Source organism: Ovis canadensis, chromosome 4 (assembly GCF_042477335.2).
Source record: "Ovis canadensis isolate MfBH-ARS-UI-01 breed Bighorn chromosome 4, ARS-UI_OviCan_v2, whole genome shotgun sequence".
NCBI classification, from domain to species: Eukaryota; Metazoa; Chordata; class Mammalia; order Artiodactyla; family Bovidae; genus Ovis; species Ovis canadensis.
This window is the reverse complement of record NC_091248.1, coordinates 134447255-134463781: the sequence shown is the minus strand read 5'-3', so window position 1 is coordinate 134463781 and position 16527 is coordinate 134447255. Positions and strand designations below refer to the sequence as shown.

At 53.2% G+C, this 16527-nt stretch overlaps 1 protein-coding gene and 1 long non-coding RNA gene across 7 annotated transcripts in view; both read left to right on the top strand.

The window, feature by feature from the left end:
* ESYT2 (extended synaptotagmin 2) overlaps positions 1-9586 on the top strand; it is an 85272-nt gene extending 75686 nt beyond the window's left edge. For all 6 annotated transcript variants that reach the window (XM_069587263.1, XM_069587262.1, XM_069587265.1 and 3 more), the window contains 7 exons: positions 243-392; positions 1531-1916; positions 2852-2950; positions 5005-5136; positions 6099-6204; positions 6524-6573; positions 6665-9586. In XM_069587263.1, the coding sequence (XP_069443364.1) occupies positions 243-392; positions 1531-1916; positions 2852-2950; positions 5005-5136; positions 6099-6204; positions 6524-6573; positions 6665-6710 (969 nt within the window). In that variant the 3' untranslated portion in view covers positions 6711-9586. The remainder of the gene's footprint in view (positions 1-242; positions 393-1530; positions 1917-2851; positions 2951-5004; positions 5137-6098; positions 6205-6523; positions 6574-6664) is intronic.
* Positions 9587-12366: 2780 nt separating this feature from the next.
* Positions 12367-16275, top strand: LOC138439015 (uncharacterized). Its single transcript, XR_011256539.1, has 2 exons — positions 12367-12711; positions 13788-16275. It is a non-coding gene; the product is annotated as an uncharacterized lncRNA (long non-coding RNA).
* Positions 16276-16527: the final 252 nt, after the last annotated feature.

Below are 16527 nucleotides of genomic sequence, written 5' to 3'. Positions count from 1 at the left end.
ACGAGACTTTCCATCTCTTATTCTCAGTATGCCTGTGAGGAGGAGATGGCGGCCCTGTGACACTGGGTGCCCTGTAGCTCCACTTGATACAGTGTTGGGTTTCCCTGAGGAGCTTTCCTCCTGCTCCATTTATGGACACATGGCTGAGAAGGGGAGGCTGAGCTGTGTCTTTGACACCCAGGTTTTGGGCCCCCTGCGTGTCCTGTCTCTGTCTCCACGCTGAGCGCTCTGTGTGTTGGCAGGTGCGCGATGAGCAGCACCAGTGCTCCCTGGGGAACCTCAGAATCCCGCTCAGCCAGCTGCTCGCCCGCGAGGACATGACCCTGAGCCAGCGGTTCCAGCTCAGCAACTCAGGTCCCAACAGCTCTCTGAAGATGAAGCTCGCGCTCAGGGTACTGAGTGTCCAGAGTGGTTGGGGGAAGGGTCCCGGGTGGACACGGTCACAGTGCCAGACGCAGGGCGGGGGGGAGTGTGCAGACGATTGCTGAGGGCTGTGTAGTTCAGGGGAGCTGTGACCAAGGCTTGTGCTCAGACGCTGATGGCAGCGGTGTTTCCTGGCTGTTGAGCAGGCCGGAGCCAGTTCCTCACACTTTCAGATGAGTCCAGCCAGTCTGGTTTTTTTTTATCCTTTGGCCCAGAAAGTATTGCTGTCTGGATCAATAAAGTTTTCTGCTATTGTTAAATTTTCAAAGTCGTTCAGAAGGGAGAATTTAATAAAACTGTAAGATGGTAGAGATTACAGGAAAGACAAATTCTGTCCAAAATAGACAATGATTCATTTGTAAGTACCTAAGGAAATGCTGAAAATAAAACTGGCAAACATATGGGAAAGTGCTAAAACTCTCCAATTTTTAAAATGCAAATTTAAATGAAGAACCAACTTCTTAAAAAATTTAGTAGTCTGTGGAGGGTGTGGTAGAAGCAGTCTCCTTGGGCCTGGTCACAGCCCCTCCAGGTGGGACCACAGTGTCTCCAGTGGCGAATCATAGAGCTCTATGTCTGGAAGCCCAGCTCCTGGGGCCAGCATAGCACTGGGGCTGTTGGCTGCAGCTTTACTTGGGGAGAGGCTTCAGGCTGCCGAGATGACCCCCGATGCCAGGGGTTCACGTGTAGGCTGCTCAGGGGATGTGTGCACACACACAGCAGGTATGGAAGGAGCATGCGGGGTGGGGCTGCTTGCACGTCGACCCTCAGAGTCTGGCAGCCTCTCTTTCCGTGATCACTTGTAAGATGGTGGGATGGGGGTCTGTGGAGGAGGAGTTATGACCTGGGCTCTTCCTCCACAAAGCTGCCACCACCGTGCCAAGAGTGGCTGCCAGCAGAGGCCAGAGTGCTTGCACTGTTGAGTGACGGGCACACTCCTGTTTCACACTTCCTGTGATGTGGTAGGATAGCTAAACAGGTCGGATGCTTTGAATGTTTTGTGCAGGGTTTAAAGAAACTTTGCAAATGAGGGTCCCTAAAGCTGTTTGCGCGTGAGCCTGTGGCCGGCATCAGCGGTTTTCATCCTGGGTCTGTTTCCACCCCGAGGTGCTCCACCGTGAGACGCAGGAGAGGCCTCCGGACCACCAGCACTCAGCTCAAGTGAAACGGCCCTCTGTGTCCAAGGAAGGGAGGAAAGTCTCTGCCAGGCCTCAGATGTCTGCGTCGCCGGGCTCGGGTGACAGCGGCATGGCCCCATCCACGCCGGTCGCCGGGGGCGGTGAGAGGCCTGGCATGGAGGAGCAAGGCTTGCCTGCAGAGGCCGGCCTGCAGGGCCCAAGGGACCTCGGCCGGAGCTCTTCCAGCCTCCAGGCGGGCCCCGCCGGCTCCCCCAGCCACATCTCTGTCAAGGAGCCCACCCCAAGCATCGCCTCAGACATCTCGCTGCCCATCGCCACACAGGAGCTGCAGCAGAGGCTGCGGCAGCTTGAGAAGTAACTAGACGTGCCCTCGCTCTTGCAGAATTGACGCGGGCCCCCGGGGCTCTGGGGGGGAATGCAGTCTTAACCAGACGGTTTCAGGCAGTGTGGCCCTTTTGCTGCCTGAGCCTCTGGCTTTCAGAGTAAACCTGCTGTTTTCTGGTGCCTCGTGTTTGGCTCACTTAAAGCTTAAATTAAGAACAGTGGGGTGATCCTCAGGTCAGGAAGGCAGCATCTAGAGCGGACCTGTTGGACCTTAGCCCGGGTCACGGAAAGGCCTGCTGGGGCGTGTTTGTTGTTGAGGACAGCCCTGCTCTTTCATGCTGGGTTCACACCCGCTGCACCACCCAGCGCTTTGTCTGGGGATGTTTGTGTGGATTTCCTACTCACGCCCATTTGTCACAGGTGTGTCCATGGCTCCCTTAGATAAGGACAGAGTCTGTGGTTACCCTGAGCCTCAGATGTGAGCCTTTTCCTCTTGGCAGGAAGAGAGACTTGCCTTTTGAAGCAGCTTCCTCTGCTGCCCTGCTACGCTTAGTGTGAGGTGGGCCAGGTGGTACAGAGAGAGCACCCCTCCGCCCGCGAGCTCTGTGCTTCAGCCTGAGACAGGCCGAGGCTATGACCTCATCAGATGACCCTCGAGGCTGGGGCCGGGGGCTCTGAGAAAGGAGCGCAGATTCGGGCAGTGCCCGGGTAGACAGAGCCTCAGGAAGACAGAGAGTTGATGTCTGTAAGGAGAGCCCCTGTCTTGATTTACTTTGGGCCCCAGCTTTTAGGAATTGGGCTATATTGAACCCTTGAGTGGAATGTGAATCCTGCTGGTCCATTTGGGCCCAGAAGTTTAGACAGGGTTCCCCTTCGTCGGTTTGCCACCTCCTCATGTGAGGGAAGGAATGTGCTCACAACCTCTGAGCCATCTGTAGAGCTCACTCTCCGCTGTGTTTCCCCAGCGGAACCACCCTGGGACAGTCCCCCTTGGGGCAGATCCAGCTGACCATCCGGCACAGCTCGCAGAGGAACAAGCTGGTGGTGGTCGTGCACGCCTGCAGGTGAGCGTCCTCGCAGAGCAGAGCAGGCAGGCGGGCTCTGAGTAGGGACTGTGATCCTGGTTTTCATGACATATTCTGTTCACAACCATTTTGTTTGCTTTTAATACTCCCTTAAATACCCCGTTATTGAGCCTGTAGACACAATAACGGGTGTATTTTTCTGTTTTTGAAGTGTCTTTGGGGATTCAGTTTCCAGAGCAGCTAACAGTTCAGAAGATCCAGGCAGGTCTGTGGGGTCATGGCAGGAGCAGCTGTAGCCTTTCAGGACGAGCAGGCCAAGGCCGAGGCCGCCCGGTGTGCACTCGGTGAGCACAGCGCGCGACGGCAGTGCCGCTGTGCTTGTGTGTGTTGTTAGTGGTGACGGTGTTATTTTTCTTCATGTGGCTTGTCGGTCTCTGTATGAGACTTGTTGAGTCTCTGTATGAGACTTGTCGGTCTCACTAGTAGCTCTGATGTAAATAGGTGATATAAAAATTTGGATGTTCTAAAAAAGTGTTGGAAACAGGGAAGAAAAATTATTAACGTTTAGAAACATGATTATGTGAGCATGTAGGTCAGTTCAACACGTGCTTATTTACTGAGCACCTCCTGTGTTCCTGCTGCTGAGGTGCTTCCTCGGAGAGCTTCCAGAGCAGCAGGCTGGCCAGATGACCCTCCTCTGGGCTTTCGGGCTCCTCGAGATGAGTGAGCAGTTGGAAATGGCTGCAGGGACAGTTGAGCCTGGGACACCGTAGGTTTGAGCAGTGTGGCTACACCAACGCGAACATTTTTTTTCAGTCCTAAATATCACCACTCTACACCACTTGCCATTGGCTGACTCCGCGGGATCAGCCGATTCTGAACCACATAGGTCCACATAGGTCCTTAACCTCTGTGCAGTTCAAGATCAGCTGTAATTAAATACTAGGTGTGTTTGGCCCAGTTGTTGGGACAAGAGCAGCAAGGAGGAGGTGGGCATGTGTCTGTGACAGAAGGGTTCAGGGGAACGGAAGGCAGAGGAGGGCATCCTTGGCCTGAGCAGAGGCCAGGGAGTGGTCCTGAGGACTGCAGCTGCACAGCCTCCGGGGCCTCCCGGGAGGCTGACCGTGTCCCTCCCTCTCCGGGGCCTCCCGGGAGGCGGCCGCGTCCCTCTCTGGGAGGGCCAGTGAAGCAGTGTGGAGGGCGATGCTGTGGTTTCCCTGTTGGCAGCAGAGCAGGGAGTCAGAGCGTCCCCCAGACTCTGGGCTGAAGAGACAGGCTGAGGCCACCTCCGCGGCTGCTGGAAGCCCGTGAGCACGGGAGAGAAAAGTCGCCCCCTGAGTCCTCAGCGCCGGGATCCATGCGAGCGTGGGGCAGGGGAGAGGACAGTCGCCCCCCGAGTCCTCAGCGCCGGGATCCGTGCGAGCGTGGGGCAGGGGAGAGGACAGTCGCCCCCCGAGTCCTCAGCGCCGGGATCCGTGCGAGCGTGGGGCAGGGGAGAGGACAGTCGCCCCCCGAGTCCTCAGCGCCGGGATCCATGCGAGCGTGGGGCAGGGGAGAGGACAGTCGCCCCCCGAGTCCTCAGCGCTGGGATCCATGCGAGCGTGGGGCAGGGGAGAGGACAGTCGCCCCCCGAGTCCTCAGCGCTGGGATCCATGCGAGCGTGGGGCAGGGGAGAGGACAGTCGCCCCCCGAGTCCTCAGCGCCGGGATCCGTGCGAGCGTGGGGCAGGGGAGAGGACAGTCGCCCCCCGAGTCCTCAGCGCCGGGATCCGTGCGAGCGTGGGGCAGGGGAGAGGACAGTCGCCCCCCGAGTCCTCAGCGCCGGGATCCATGCGAGCGTGGGGCAGGGGAGAGGACAGTCGCCCCCCGAGTCCTCAGCGCCGGGATCCGTGCGAGCGTGGGGCAGGGGAGAGGACAGTCGCCCCCCGAGTCCTCAGCGCCGGGATCCGTGCGAGCGTGGGGCAGGGGAGAGGACAGTCGCCCCCCGAGTCCTCAGCGCCGGGATCCATGCGAGCGTGGGGCAGGATCTCGCTCACTCGCTCGCTGCTGTGTTTCTAGACCTAACACCCAGTGTTCCCTGGTCTGTGTTACCAGGAACCTCATCGCCTTCTCTGAGGATGGCTCTGATCCCTACGTCCGCCTGTATTTGTTACCAGACAAGAGGAGGTCGGGAAGGAGGAAAACACACGTGTCGAAGAAGACGCTGAACCCCGTGTTTGATCAGAGGTATGGTCCACGCTGCAGGGCGGACGCTCCACACCACCCTTCGAGGAAGGCCTGGTGGTGCCTGTGGGGAGGCTGACCGAAAAACACCTCCCTGTGAGCAGTCGGGGGCTTGTTGATAGATTTGAGTACGACATGGATCCTCAGACCACACCCCAGCAGCCTTGGCCTGCACACATGTGGCTGGACCCCAGTCCACGTGGCTCAAACACCGCCGACATCTGGGGAGACAACAAGTTGAATGATGTTGACGTCCACTGATTCGGTTTACATTCCGTCACTGAAAGTACTAGTTGCTCACTGTGCCTTCTGACCTGTGACTGCACTTGAACCGAGGCCAGAAACCAATGAGCAGGCGCCGGTCTCGGTCAGCCACAGCCGCTACAAGTTTGGGGACCCACCTGCAAAGCCGGGGGTCAGGCTGCTCACTCTGGGAAGACCAGCACAGCCACGTGTCCCTGCGAGGCCTCCGACCTCGTCCTCTGCTTTGCCAGCCTGGCTGCTGGAGGCTTGTCCGGCAGCCTCTGGCCTCAGCCGCCAGGAGCTGCCTGCAGATGCCTCCTCCACAAGGCTGCTTTGAGGTGCTGGTCTTCTTCACACGGGGCTCTGAGCTCTCGCCCCTCGGTCTGCAGGGGAGGGACTAGCCTGGCCTGCCCAGGTGTCTCACACCACAGCCTAGGTTTTCCCCAGGAGTCAGGCACTGTGTCCACACCGGGGGCCACAGGGTCAGCTTCGCATGTTTAGGGTTCCAGTCTCCTGCTGTGTTTGGGAAATAATGGGGGGGACTCAGGAAACAGTCTTCCTGAAGGGCCAGGTTTAAACATCTAGCCGAAGAGATCACTTCTACAGTAAAGAAACAAAGATCATGTTTGGAGTGGACTCATAAACAAATGTCAGTTTTTAGTTACAATAAAACAGAGCAAAAGGATGGAGGAGTGTAGGGTGATCCTCTTTTCCTGCTTCAGCTTTGATTTCAGCGTCTCACTGCCGGACGTGCAGAGGAGAACCTTGGATGTGGCCGTGAAGAACAGCGGCGGCTTCCTGTCCAAAGACAAAGGGCTTCTTGGCAAAGTAGGTTTAAAAAGTTCTGCATTTTGCAAAAACTAAACACTTGACCCAAAGTATGCATTTTAGACTGGAGGTATGCACATGGGTGACCCACGCCAGCTAAGCTGCTGTGAGGGCTCTGAGTCAGTGTCGATGTGGATCGTCTCCACGGACACTGCGTGCTAACCTGCCGGCAAGGCCGTTTGTTGGCTGCAGGAAGGGCCTCTTGGGTATAATCGACCATAGGTCATGGGTGGATCTTAAGGGTGGAAAAATTGAAAAACGAGACACCCAAAATTCAAGTTGTCAGAACCCACTTCTATAGGCGTTTTCTGACCGACAGGTGCTGGTTGGTCTGGCATCTGAAGAGCTCGCCAAAGGCTGGACCCAGTGGTGAGTGTCCCCCTGACAGACACGGAGCCCGAGAGTCTGCTCGGGAGCCTGGCCCCCGTGACCGCATGTCTGCTGTCTTCCTATGTCTCAGGTACGACCTCACAGAAGACGGGACGAGGCCCCCCGTGGTGACGTAGGCCGCCGCCAAGAAGCCCCAGCTGCACCTGCCTGCCCTGTACCAACAACCCACACACAGCCCCAAAGACACACCCACGCTGCCCCGCCCCGACACACCCTCCCCCACCCCGAGGACACACCCTTGCTCTTCTCATAATCTCCCGGACTTGGTTACTGGCCCCGTGATGGTTTTATAAAATGTCGGTATTTTAGGCGTATTTGGCCAATATTAGCATTAAGTTTTGTATGTTTAAATTTCCTCTAGTATTTCAGCAGTTGTCACGGTGTGCATAGCATAGCGGCCAGCTGTTGTGTGTGTAAAGCTGTATGTCGGCTTCTCTCCTAGGAAGCCGATGTATGGACCTGCTTATTATTGCCTTGTTTTGTATATCACTGAGGTGTACTATGCTATATAAATGGACTATTTTTTATGATCTCTACATGCTGGTTTGAAATTCAGAGAAAATGGATCAAGGAAATATATATATATTTTTCTTCTAAAACTTATTAAATTCTTATTACAAATAATCATTTTTGTCTTTGCAGGAAAAAGTTCTCAGTGACCTATTTTGTGGTGTTTCTTTTTAAAAAGAAAAGCTGAAAGATTAGTAAATGCTAGTATATTTCTGCTCGTTATAAATGGTAAAAGAATATATGCAAAATACTTACACTTTCATAAATATAAAGATGTATTATAAGTCAGTTGTAGCGCTTATAAGGAAAAATGTTGTATAACTGAGCAATATAAAATATCACAAGAATTGTCATGGTTCACAGTGCACTAATCTGAAATTTCTCACATAAAATAGAATGTCTTAAGTTTATTTTTAGTTGCTTGTTACAACTTACTCATGAAGCAGTACAGATGCATAATGCTTTCCCTGAAATACATTACTTCAGCGTTAGCGGCTAGTCTGTTGTGGAATTTTCAGTGTTTTCTCAGCTGTAAACGAAAGACTAACTCAGGTTGTCTCTGCAAAGGCTGTGAGACAGGTCGGGGTGAGCAGATAGGACGTGATGTGGGAAGCCGCCACCGGCGCAGGCGTGTTGGTGTGACGCGCACGGGGCGGGGCTGGTGCACGTGTGATGCACACGGGGCGGAGCCGGCGCTTCCACCGCGGGGACCAGGGGTCTTGGCACGGCGGCCGCAGGCTGTCAGTAACCTCCTACTGGGTTTCCTCACCTCATGCCTTGACTGACCTCAGTATTGGGATGTTGTTGTACAACTTTTATTTGGGAACATTTTTTCTTAGATTAGGAAAAGCATGTTTTATATCCATGTATATAAAGGTCCCAAGCCTCTTGGGAAGTGAGATTCCATAGCCTGCGGCAGCTGTGCGTGCCCCAAACACGGTGCACGTGTGCAGAAAGCTTTAAATATTCGACGCTGTGGGATGCAGATGACTTCCTGAGCCATGAGGACATCCTCCAGCCCTGTGTAAATACCGGGGGAAATGTGGCTCTGAGCTTAGCGACCTCACCGTGCGTCCCGCGTGACTCCTGGACGCTCGCGGGGCCTGACTGCCCAAGTGCCTGTGGACGCTGCCTCTGCTCTGCCTCTCCTGCCCTCGGGGCTCAGCTCTGGCCCGTCACACTCTGACCCCGGGGGGTGGTGGAGCCCGGAGCCTCGCAACACGTTTCACTCAGCCGTGCAGACCCGGTGCCCTTGCAGCTTCCTGGGCCGTAACGCTTCTCTGAAGCCCCAGCGGAGACCACCTCCTCCGTCAGCGCAGGAGGCGTTGCAGACCTGACGACCGCACAGGAAACACCTAACTCTGGTGTTTTAGCAGCAGGAGAAAAGCCGGTCATTACTAAATCCAGAGGCCTGCCCGTGGTTTTAGATTTATTGGAGACTTTAAAAATTGGGTTTGTTGTGGGAATTCCCTGGCGGTCCAGTGCTAAGAGCTGGATGTTTCAACTACCAGGGACCTGGATATAACCCCTGGTCAGGAACTGAGATCCCACAAGCCATGAGGTACCTGCTGCTCCCCCCAAAAATCAGGGTTTTTGAAGGGCTTCTGGCATAATTTCTAAAAGAAGGGAAACACTCACTGAAATTCAGCACATCCGTGGTTTCTGCCAACAGCCCGGGTATTTGGGTCTTGCAGCCGTGCACTCCACCTGCTCAGCATGTTCTAGTACATGTTCTACATGGAACACTGTACTTAAGCAATTAGGCAAAATAAATGCCACCAAAGGGGCAAAACCCAAACAAAGCCAGTTAGCTGCACGATGCCCACCCTTTGTGTAGCCGGTGGGGCCTGCACAGACCCAGCAGCCAGCGCCATTCTCTGTGAAGGGAAGAGATGACTCCAAGGCCGGGACTCTGCCTTTGTGGCCAACGGGCCTTCAGAGGAGACCTCTTGTGCCCAGTGGGGCAGCTGAGACTCGGCTTTAGGCCAGACCCTGGGCTCCGTGATCCTGGCGATGGACAGTCAGTTCTCAGAACCTTCGTCACCAGTTCTGACTAACTGCTTCATCTGGGAAAAGGGAACTTCAACTTTTCTACCTTGACCCAAACCAATGGAAGGAAAATTAATGTCGGTTAATTTGAGTTGTTACTTTATTGCTTATCCTGTGCCTTAAAGTATGAAGCGTGAGGCATTGCTTCAGGTTAAAACAAAACACGCCTCGCAGCCGAGTTCACAGCCAAGTTCACCACAGTTTATTCCTCGTCAAGGGTCAGCCCTCCTTTGTCAGGAACTGAAGCCAAATGCAAATAGTGGTTGTTTGTACGCGGTTGTTGCTTTAACGCCATTCTAGCTGGACCACCCCCTGCAGATGGAACACAGCAGAGGGTTTTTTTCGTTTTTGTTTTTTATTGTAAAATGCCCTTTTTGCTCAACTAATTTTACATGACAGCGCATGTATTTATTCAATAAAACTTTTTGTGTTATCTGGCTTGTGATTTATTCTTAGTCTTTTGAAGTAAAATTTTTAGTGTGGAACCAGGCAGTTTGAAGTGTGTTTAGTATAGTACTTGTATATGTTATTTGTGAATTCTTTTGTTTTCAAAACTGTATCAGCTCACTGATATTACTCCTTAGTTTCCATCATAACTTGACTCCTCTGCCTCTCTCAGACTCTGAGTTTTGAAAACAGCTCTTCTGAAAGATAATCATGAGTAGAAACAACAAGTCTTTAAGCCAGAGCTCTGCGAAGTTGTTAAGAGAGTCTGGTCTGAACAGAAGGAGGGAAACCCCCGGAGGCAGTGTCACTGAGTACAGGCTCGCCTGCTCGCCTGGAGGGGCCGGGAAACCCGGGAGACGGTGCGCTGAGGCAAGGGATGCAGAGAGCTGGCGGACCTAGAGGATGGCAGGCTAATGTCTGAAAATAATCACCTGGATCAGGCCTGGATGCCAGGTTCTTTTATGTGTCAGACATGGTGGGAGGCGAGAAAACAAAATAAAACGACGGTTTAATTTTTGCGAATGGCTCCTGGAGTGGCAAGCCTCTGGCGAGGGGATGTGTTAGTTTCATACAGCCATTTCACACGTGGTGTGAAAAAGAATATTTTCTGCCGTATCAATAAACAAGGATGAGCTAACAAGGGTTAGCAGTCTGTCATTTCCGACCCCAAATGTGAACTTTGAGCAGGTACCACTCCCCACGCAAGAAACTCTAGAATGCCACGGGTCATTCACAGGTGGGGGTGGGGGGCAGGTTACCTCCCAGTGAGTCAAACAAAGTCACATTAGCCCTGTTCCTGGCACACAGTTGATGAAAAGGTATCTGTTGAATAAAGGATGTATAAACTGCAGTTCAGTTCAGTTGCTCAGTCGTTTCTCTTTGTGACCCCATGAATCGCAGCACGCCAGGCCTCCCTGTCCATCACCAACTCCCGGAGTCCACCCAAACTCATGTCCATCGAGTCGGTGATGCCATCCAGCCATCTCATCCTCTGTCGACCCTTTCTCCTGCCTTCAATTTTTCCCAGCATCAGGGTTTTTTCAAATGAGCCAGCTCTCTGCATCAGGTGGCCAAAGTATTGGAGTTTCAGCTTCAAAATCAGTCCTTCCCAAGAACACCTAGGACTGATCTCCTTGCAGTCCAAAGGACTCTCAAGAGTCTTCTCCAACACCACAGCTCAAAAGCATCAATTCTTTGGCGCTCAGCTTTCTTCACAGTCCAACTCTCACATCCATACATGACCCCTGGAAAATCCATAGCCTTGACTAGACGGACGTTTATTAAACTTGGCAGACCTTATATAACAATAACATGAATTTGTCCTAACAAGTTTCCATTTAAAGAAAATCAATTGGCAGTTCTTAGTTATGGCTAAAGAGAAAGATACTGATGAACACAGTTAAGAATCCTGTCGAGACAAAAGCCAGCGTATAATTGTCTGAGAAGTAACTGAACCAGGAAGTCTGTTTTTGTCTTAATCTGGAAACCCTGGGCAATACAACAAGGACAGAAGCAGGTTATAAATTTTGTCTTGGGAAAGAAGGTCATTTTCAAACACGAGATCGTCAATGTGAAAACCCTAGGCAATCGCATGGAAACTCTTGAGCAAGTGTTTCATAAAGGACCAGTTAGAAAAACAGACTCGTGTGTCTCATCCGACAGCTATTAGAAAACAAAATGGAAGCCATCCTACAGCAGGCCTGGCGCCACACTGGCAGTGAGACCTGCGGCCGACCAGGAGCGGCGCGGCTGGGCTCCGCTCCCCGGAACCCACCCCGGAGCAGTGCTGCTCTGGGTCCTGGGGACACCGTGTCCAAAACGGTGGTTCTCTCTCGCTGCAGCTCCCTGGGGTGGTGAGGCCAGATGGGACCAACAGGAGACTGACCAAAAAATCTTAAAGGAAAACCTGGGAAATAGATGTCAAAGAGGGCTTGGGAAACCTCTCGTGTCCCTGGGCGTCTAGGAAGGTGTGCTCGTGCACAGGCGCGTGGGAGTGGGCCGGTCGCCTGCAGCTGTGCTGAGGCTCTGTCGGCGGGGGTGAGGGCCGAGCAGGACCACGTGATGGGGCACTGAAAACAACACCTCCCCCCCCCCCCAGCTCTCCCCAAGTACCAGGAAGGGGACAGTCGCTCAGTCGTGCCTCTGCGACCCCACGGACTACACAGTCCATGGAACTGTCCAGGCCAGAACACTGCAGTGGGCAGCCGTTCCCTTCTCCAGGGGATCTTCCCAAGGCAGGGATCAGACCCTGCCCGCATTGCAGGCGGATTCTTTACCAGCTGAGCTTTCAGGGAAGCCCAAGAATACTGGGAGAGGAGCCCAAAGTATTAAAGAAACCTCTGACTGGTCAGTAGCTGACCAAACTGGCTGAGTGGAGACTTCAGAGGCAGCATGTGAACAAGAACATGCCTTCTAGACAATTTATCCAAGAAGCTACTAAGTGAAAAATATCTGAGTCGAGGCAAGTATGTTCAAAGAAAACTATCCAAAGAATTCACAGAAAGTAGAGTGATTTTCAGGGAAAAAGAAATGATCAGAAGAATGAAATAAGAACTCTGGAGTGTAAACCACAGTACATGGGATGTAAATGTCCCTGACGTTCAGCGATAGGCTGGAGCTGACGGAAGAGCCAGAAGCTGGAGGCCGAGTCACAGACGTCTCCTCTCCCGTGGGCACAGCGAGCAGGACGCAGCGCGGACCAGGCCGCTCGCGAAGCCCCGGAGGGGAGGGGGCAGCGGGACCCGGAAGCACATGGGCCACGTGACCGGAAACGTCCCGCGCGAACGGCGCCCGCCAGGCGCCGCCGCAGGCGCGGCTCAGCCGTGAGGAGGGCAGGCAGGCTCGGGCGCTTCCACCAGCGCGCGGTGAGGTCCCTCCAGTGGCTTCCGCGCAACGCCTGAGGCCAGGACGCGGGAGCCCGTGCCCAGCGCTGGAAGAGCCCATCTCCAGCAGGACTCCCACGGCAGGAAGGGCGGCGTGTCCCCGTTCTCTCCTCACCGCTCCACCTGCCCTGCAGGGGCCGGCCGAGGACGGACGTCTGCTTCCGGCCATCCCCGTGGGAGTCGGTCATCTGCTTCTACCGGGAGTGGCCGGGCCGAGAGCGGAGCCCCGGTCAGAGCGGCCCGCGCGGCCCCGCACGCGGCTCGGCCTCGGCTGGGCGGACCCAGGGGGCCGGAGCGGCTGCAGCCGTGCCTGGCGAGCGAGCGGGACGCAGGGGCCGTGTCGCGGGGTCCGTGGGAAGGCGCCTGGCGTGCGCGGGTCGGGGGCAGCCTCCGCGGCCTCAGCTCTGCGCCGGCTGCAGGCCCCCGCGCAGCGGCCCCACGGGCGCCATCTGCTGCCCGCGGCCTGCCTAGGCCTGTGGGCCGGGGCCTCCGAGGGCCACTCCCCGCGGCACAAGCAGGCCAGTTTGTAAATACTGTTTTAATTCATCGCGGCGTAAGATACAGATATGTGCAGAAGCCCTAATCTTTCTGCCCTGAACTTTCCCAAACTGGCTGCCGTGTGCCCCACATGTGGTGACCAAGAGCACCCAGGTGCCCCCCCACCCCCCGGACCCAGATGCCCTTCAGTGCCCCCGCCCCCAACCCAGGTGCCCTTCAGGATGCCTGGCCTGGCCCACGAGACTTCCACCAGGTCCCTGCACACCCTGGGCGGTATGCCCACCCCGGGCCGTATGCCCACCCCGGGCGGTGCCTGCCTTCTGAGGCCTGGAGGGTTCTACTTGAAGTAACTGCAGACGAGGGCCCGGGGGCCAGGCTAGGCAGCACCATGGCAACCCCAGGAGGGTTTCCTGTGCCAGCCAGGAGGGCCCAGTCACGGGCTACGCATCGCTGCACTCAGGCTCCAGGCTGGTTCCTGTCCCCAGTCCCGAACGGGACAGTCGCACACAAGACACATCCTTTACTAGAAGCTTCTCTAGAATCCGACAGTGTGGGGAAGGCTGGTCCTCAGGTGCTGGGTAATTTCACTGCTACCAACTGCAGGGCTGGATGTGTCCCCAGTGTGAAACACAAGCTGTTCATGGCAGTTTTCTAAATAAGTAAAAGTGTAAAGGGGCAATCCTCTGTTCTGTGTGCAAGCCCACCCCCATGGGATGGAGACGGGTTTTCTTTTGTCCGACTTTGCTTTCATTTTCACGCTGATATTTCATATCAAATAACCTAAGATTCCCTTTCACTTGTCTGCAGGTTTGCAAGCTGCTTCAGCTTGGGAGGCTGAGCTCTTTATTGGTGAACACGTTCAGTTCAGTTCAGTTCAGTCACTCAGTCGTATCCGACTCTGCAATCCCATGAATCGCAGCACGCCAGGCCTCCCTGTCCATCACCAACTCCCAGAGTTCACTCAAACTCATGTGCATCCAGTCGGTGACATCCAGCCATCTCATCCTCTGTCGTCCCCTTCTCCTCCTGCCCCCAATCCCTCCCAGCATCAGAGTCTTTTCCAATGAGTCAACTCTTCGCATCAGGTGGCCAAAGTACTGGAGCTTCAGCTACAAAATCAGTCCTTCCCATGAACACCCAGGGCTGATCTCCTTCAGAATGGACTGGTTGGATCTCCTTGCAGTCCAAGGGACTCTCAAGAGTCTTCTCCAACACCACAGTTCAAAAGCATCAATTCTTCAGTTCTCAGCTTTCTTCACAGACCAACTCTCACATCCATACATGACCACAGGAAAAACCATAGCCTTGACTAGATGGACCTTAGTCAGCAAAGTAATGTCTCTGCTTTTGAATATGCCATCTAGGTTGGTCATAACTTTTCTTCCAAGGAGTAAGCGTCTTTTAATTTCATGGCTGCAATCACCATCTGCAGTGATTTTGGAGCCCCCAAAAATAAAGTCTGACACTGTTTCCACTGTTTCCCCATCTATTTCCCATGAAGTGATGGGACCAGATGCTATGATCTTCGTTTTCTGAATGTTGAGCTTTAAGCCAACTTTTTCACTCTCCTCTTTCACTTTCATCAAGAGGGTTTTTAGTTCCTCTTCACTTTCTGCCATAAGGGTGGTGTCATCTGCATATCTGAGGTTATTGATATTTCTCCCAGCAATCTTGATTCCAGCTTGTGCTTCTTCCAGCCCAGCGTTTCTCATGATGTACTCTGCCAATAAGTTAAATAAGCAGGGTGACAATATACAGCCTTGACATACTCCTATTTGGAACCAGTCTGTTGTTCCATGTCCAGTTCTAACTGTTGCTTCCTGACCTGCATATAGGTTTCTCAAGAGGGAGGTCAGGTGGTCTGGTATCCCCATCTCTTTCAGAATTGTCCACAGTTTCTTGTGATCCTCACAGTCAAAGGCTTTGGCATAGTCAAACACGTTAGCATAACTTAAATGAAACATAACACCAAGAGCTTCTTAGATCATTTTTTATGAACAGTTTTTCCAAAACCTTGCCCGGATTGTCCCTCCTGCCCTTCCAAGTGTGTGAATGCCCCCAACACGAGGAGCCAGGTCTATCTGTTCTTTAAGAGTGCAGAAAATGGCTTTGGGGAAATTTGGGTGTATACACGGTACCCTTCTTTGAAAGTGTAAACCTCTGAAATACCAACATGACTTCTCCCAAATGTAAAAGGCCAGCTGCTTACGGTGCTACCCATCGTATGGCAGCATTCACAGCCCACTGCGCACAAGACAGCGTGCGGGGCCATGAGGAGCGGCCTGTCTTCAGGGGCCAGATCTGCACATGTGCCTGGGCATGCATGCACAAGGACGCGGGAGTTGCCAGTGCACGCACAAGTGGACACGTGTGTGCTGTGTGCTTGTTGACTGTGCACACGCCTGCCTTGCGTGCTTACACGTGTGTGCATGCAAGTATGTGGGTATGTGCTTGTTGTGTTGCATGTGGGTGTGGTGTGTGCATGTGTGTGCACTTTGTGTGCGTGTGTATAAGTATGCGTGAGCATGTTTGGCTCTTCCGAGATGTTCTTCTCAAACCCAGGGTTTCAGTCTGAATCTCCTTGAGAGCAGAGCCTAAGGCAAGGCCCGTGTGCGTGTGGTTGTTTGGTAACGTGGGGCTGAGAGCGAGACTTCCCTTCTCCTCTGGTCTCTGAAAAGATAAGTTTGCATGAGAGAGGGATCACCTGTTTCTTAACACTTTGGTGAAATTTGCCTATAAAAACTTCTGAGCCGCCTTTCAGGAAGAATTGGATTACCATTTTAACATTTGGTATTAGTTTATTTTCAATTTCTCATCAAATCAGTTTTGCAGACTATCTACCTCATGCTTTCCAATTTTTTGGAAAACAATTTCTTATCAATCTCTATTATATTTGTAGTTGCAGCTCCTTTTAATTTTGTAACACTGTTTCTGTGTACCTCCTACTTTTTTCTTGATTAGAATTGTGAGAAATCCATTTATCTTATTAGTTTTGTGAAGAAGAAAGAAAGAAAATGAAAGTGTTAATCGCTCAGTTGTGTCTGACTCTTTGCAACCCCAGGGACTGTAGCCTATCCAGGCTCCTCGGTTCTTGGGATTCTCCAGGCAAAGATACTGGAGTGGGCAGCGTTCCTTTCTCCAGGGGGTCTTACTGACCCAGGGATCGAGCCTGGGTCTCCTGCATTACAGATGGATTCTTTGCCACCTGAGCCGCCCAGGAAGCAGATTCGTTTTGTAAAGATACTATTTTATTATGTCAATTGTTTTCTTTATATTAAATTCTGCTCTTGCCTCCCTTCTGTCTACCTTGGTTTACAGAGTTGAACATCAAACTTATTTTCCGTCCTTCTTTAAGACAGTTGAATTCACCTAATGCTAGAAGTTTTCCCTACACACTGCTCTGCTTCCCCTCCGCTTTGGCTAAGCGCGCGCTTTCATCCAGACCTAGATGTGTGATAACTTCCATTGAGAGTTACTCTTTATTCCCAGAGTTACATAGAAGATCTTTTAGCTTTCCAAACATGCTCCCCCACCTTCTGGTGCTGGC